Source organism: Dama dama, chromosome 3 (genome assembly GCF_033118175.1).
Source record: "Dama dama isolate Ldn47 chromosome 3, ASM3311817v1, whole genome shotgun sequence".
Classification (NCBI taxonomy): domain Eukaryota; kingdom Metazoa; phylum Chordata; class Mammalia; order Artiodactyla; family Cervidae; genus Dama; species Dama dama.
Window position 1 is genome coordinate 66,113,132 of NC_083683.1, and position 3,997 is coordinate 66,117,128.

General features: G+C 39.9%; 1 protein-coding gene across 1 annotated transcript; it reads right to left on the reverse strand.

Moving 5' to 3' along the window:
* Window positions 1–988: 988 nt before the first annotated feature.
* On the reverse strand, window positions 989–2,374 carry LOC133047666 (eukaryotic initiation factor 4A-I-like). Its single transcript, XM_061131032.1, has one exon. It carries the CDS (start codon window positions 1,997–1,999, stop codon window positions 1,139–1,141), a length of 861 nt encoding a protein of 286 aa, XP_060987015.1. The 5' UTR covers window positions 2,000–2,374; the 3' UTR covers window positions 989–1,138.
* Between the last annotated feature and the right edge of the window lie 1,623 nt (window positions 2,375–3,997).

The window sequence follows — 3,997 nt, forward strand, 5'->3', positions numbered from 1 at the left end:
CCCATCTCTTAAAAAATTTTCCACAATTGGTTGTGATCCAAACAGCCAAAGGCTTTAGTGTAGTCAGTGAAGCAGAAATAGATGTTTTTCTGAAATTCCTTTGTTTTTTCTATGATTCAACAGATGTTGGAAATTTGATCTCTGGTTTCTCTGCCTTTTCTAAATCAATCTTGTACTTCTGGAAGTTCTCGGTTCATGTACTGTTAATGCCTCACTTGAAGGATTGGAGCATTATCTTGCTAGTATGTGAAATGAGTGCAGTTGTGCGGAAGTTTGAATGTTCTTTGGCATTACCCTTCTTTGGGACTGGAACTTATTTGGTCTTTGTAATAAGAGGTCAAAAGTAGGTAAACTTAGACTTGTTCAGCAATAAATGTTTTAGTCTTTTACCTTATTTGGAAATGATCTAGACATTAAATGAATCCCCATCATTTAATTTAATGTTGCAAAACTCTAATGGTATAATTACTAAAGAGATTTAGGAAACTATGTAGACATATCATAAAGTAATTATTGTTAAAAATATAGTTTAAAAAGTCTTATCTCATTTACATCTATTTAAATCATTTGTTTTTAAACAACATACTTAGATTACTCATGACGATTTCATGAGACAGTAAAGCATTTAGACATTACCTTAAGTTTTGCTGTTATTGTTGACATACTGCTAGAGAGACTACATGAGGCCATTTGACTAGTATACCCAGGTAGAACAGAAGTTGTTTATCTGCCCTATATTTAGTGCTGGCAACTCTGAAGACATACCTGTATCAATTAAACCAAAACTCTTCAATCTAATGCTCTCCCAACTGAGTTATTTCAGCCACTTAGACCAACTTAGCTTTTATTCACCAAAGATTATTCTAGATTATGTGAACTTGAAAACTTCTTGGATTAGTTTTTATTATGTTTTTGAGAACTTTTATAAAAGCACTTGCTTGTTTAGGTCAAATACATAAAGCTCTTTTTTTTTTTTTGCCTCAAAAAGTGACATTTATTCAAAGAGTCAAAGAAAAAAAAAAAGAAAAAAATGACAAGATGTCCATCCCTTGGCTCCCTTCCCTCCCCCCTCCTGCTGCTCCTCAGCCCCCTCCAAGGTTTTATCCCTGGCTGGTGCTAGGTAGCACAACAGCCCCCCTCAGATGAGGTCAGCAACATTGAGGGGCATTTCCTCAATGGAGGTGTTGTAGAAGGTCTCGATGTCTCGAAGAGTCCTCTTGTCTTCTTCTGTCACCATGTTAATAGCCACACCCTTACGGCCAAAACGTCCACCACGACCAATTCTGTGGATGTAGTTTTCCCTATTGGTGGGGAGGTCATAGTTGATGACTAAGGAAACTTGCTGTACATCAATGCCTCTGGCCAGTAGGTCAGTGGTAATCAATACTCTGCTAGAGCCAGAGCGGAACTCCCTCATGATAACGTCTCGTTCTTTTTGGTCCATGTCTCCGTGCATGGCAGAGACCGTGAAGTCTCGGGCATGCATCTTCTCGGTGAGCCAGTCCACCTTCCTCCGGGTGTTGATGAAGATGACTGCCTGGGTAATGGTCAGGGTTTCATACAAGTCGCACAGTGTGTCCAGCTTCCACTCCTCTCGTTCCACATTGATGTAGAATTGACGGATACCCTCCAGCGTCAACTCTTCCTTCTTGACAAGAATTCTAATTGGTTCCCTCATTAACTTCTTGGTCACCTCAAGCACATCAGAAGGCATTGTAGCTGACAGCAAAACCACCTGGGTGTTGCTGTTGAGCTTCTGGAATATGTCATATATCTGGTCCTTGAATCCACGGCTTAACATTTCATCAGCTTCATCCAGTACAAACATCTTGATGTATTTGGGAGACAAGTATCTCCGGTTAAGCATGTCGAACACACGGCCTGGGGTACCCACGATGATATGAGGGGCTTCCATCTGCAGCTTCTGCACCTCAGCACGTACATTGGTACCCCCAATGCAGGCATGGCACGAGGCACCCATGTAATCTCCTAAGGCCATAACTACCTTCTGTATCTGCTGGGCCAACTCTCTAGTGGGTGCCAGGACCAAGGCCTAGGTGGCCTTTAGATCTAATTCAATCTGTTGCAGAATTGATATGGCAAAAGTGGCTGTTTTCCCAGTCCCAGATTGGGCTTGAGCAATCACATCATAACCCTTGATACAAGGAAGAATGGCTCACTGCTGGATGGCAGAGGGCTTCTCAAAACCATAGGCATATATGCCACAGAGGAGTGACTCTGAGAGGTTCATGTCATCAAAGCTGTCGACAATCTCATTCCAGTTACTCTCGATGACGCCTTCGGGTTCCATCCCATCGGGGCCATTGTCTCTGGATCGGGAATCCTGACTCGCAGACATGATCCTTAGAAACTAGCTACATAAAGCTCTTTTACAAATTAATTTTGTAACAACATACGTTGGTAGAAAAATAGGGTACCTACAATGTACACATATAGATATGTAGAAAGGCACCACCAGAGATCTCATAGTTATCATTTTAAAACTTTAGCCGTTAATCCAGTAAACTAAAACTCAATAGTTGATAAATAACAGTTGGAATAAATGAAATTTACTTGCTTATATTTCTAAATTCTCTTATTATTTGTGGAGAATAATTTAAGATCTTTATTTGCCCTTGACAAGCAATTATAAGGAGGCTGTGATTTATTAGAGATGTAGGAGCAACCTTTTAACAATTTGTATTTAAAAAGGCCTCTTTCCTTTTTTGTTTGTTGTTTCAGGTTCTACCAATGGCGCTAATATGGGCTCAGTCTTAGGCAGTGTGGGCTGTGTTTACACTTCAAAGACATAATAAGGTGTATAACCTTAAGGGACAGAGAAAGAAAGTTCAAGTTTTCTCCTAGGAGTTTTGGATTATATCTCTCTATTATAAGTCTTAGGGTAATTAGTATTAAAAAATTTTTTTTTAAGTATGGAAAATTTTGCTTGATTATTCTGATCTTTTATGGTATCAACAAGCATTTTGAGAGGACTAGGTGAAGTTTTGGGACTGGTAAAAATAAGTGGGCCTTGATTTATTTCTAGAGTTGCATTTCTGGTGTTGAGATTTATAAGACAAAGACAGTTGTTTCTAATAGTCCTTGAATGTTGGCTTCCAGATCATTTGTTTCTTCATTGTTTGTAGGAGAGCCTGGAGATGTTTTGTTTTGCTTTCTCCTAAGAAGAGGAATTTATGTTGGATCTTTAAGTCTAATTTTTGTTTTTTCAGAATAAGGGATCTTTAAGGCTAGACATTATACTTTTTTCCCTCTCTCAGTTTGAGTACTAATATGACAGTTGTTTATAATGACAGCTCTCAAAAAGTTTCCTTTAAATATATCCAATTTAAAGGGTCCATGTCTGGCCATTGATGAGTAGGATCTTATATTAATTTCAAATAATGACTCAAACCAATAAGCCTTTTTTAAAATGGCCTAAATAAGATGCAAGGAGGCATCCCACATGAGAGCCTTCACAGAATCCAGAAAAGTCATTTCCAGAGTTCATCCAAGAAAAGGGATAAACTAAGAATTTGGAATTAACAGGTACATACTGCTGCTCTTGCTGCTGCTAAATCGCTTCAGTCGTGTCCGACTCTGTGAGACCCCACAGACGGCAGCCCACCAGGCTCCCCCGTCCCTGAGATTCTCCAGGCAAGAACACTGGAGTGGGTTGCCATTTCCTTCTCCAATGCATGAAAGTGAAAAGTGAAAGTGAAGTCGCTCGGTTGTGTCCAACTCTTTGTGACCCCATGGACTGCAGCCTACCAGGCTCCTCCGTCCATGGGATTTTTCCAGGCAAGAATACTGGAGTGGGGTGCCATTGCCTTCTCCAACATGTACACACTACTGTACATAAAATAAACAACAAGGTCTTACTGTTTAGCACGGGGAACTATATTCAGTATTGAGAGAGCTAATTATTAGAAAGAAAAGTGAAAGTGAAGTCGCTCAGTTGTGTCCGACTCTTTGTGACCCCGTGGATTGTAGCCTACCA

Excerpts from the sequence above, each read along its gene's own strand:
- LOC133047666 (XM_061131032.1), bottom strand. The coding sequence starts at position 1,999 with ATGGCCTTAGGAGATTACATGGGTGCCTCGTGCCATGCCTGCATTGGG.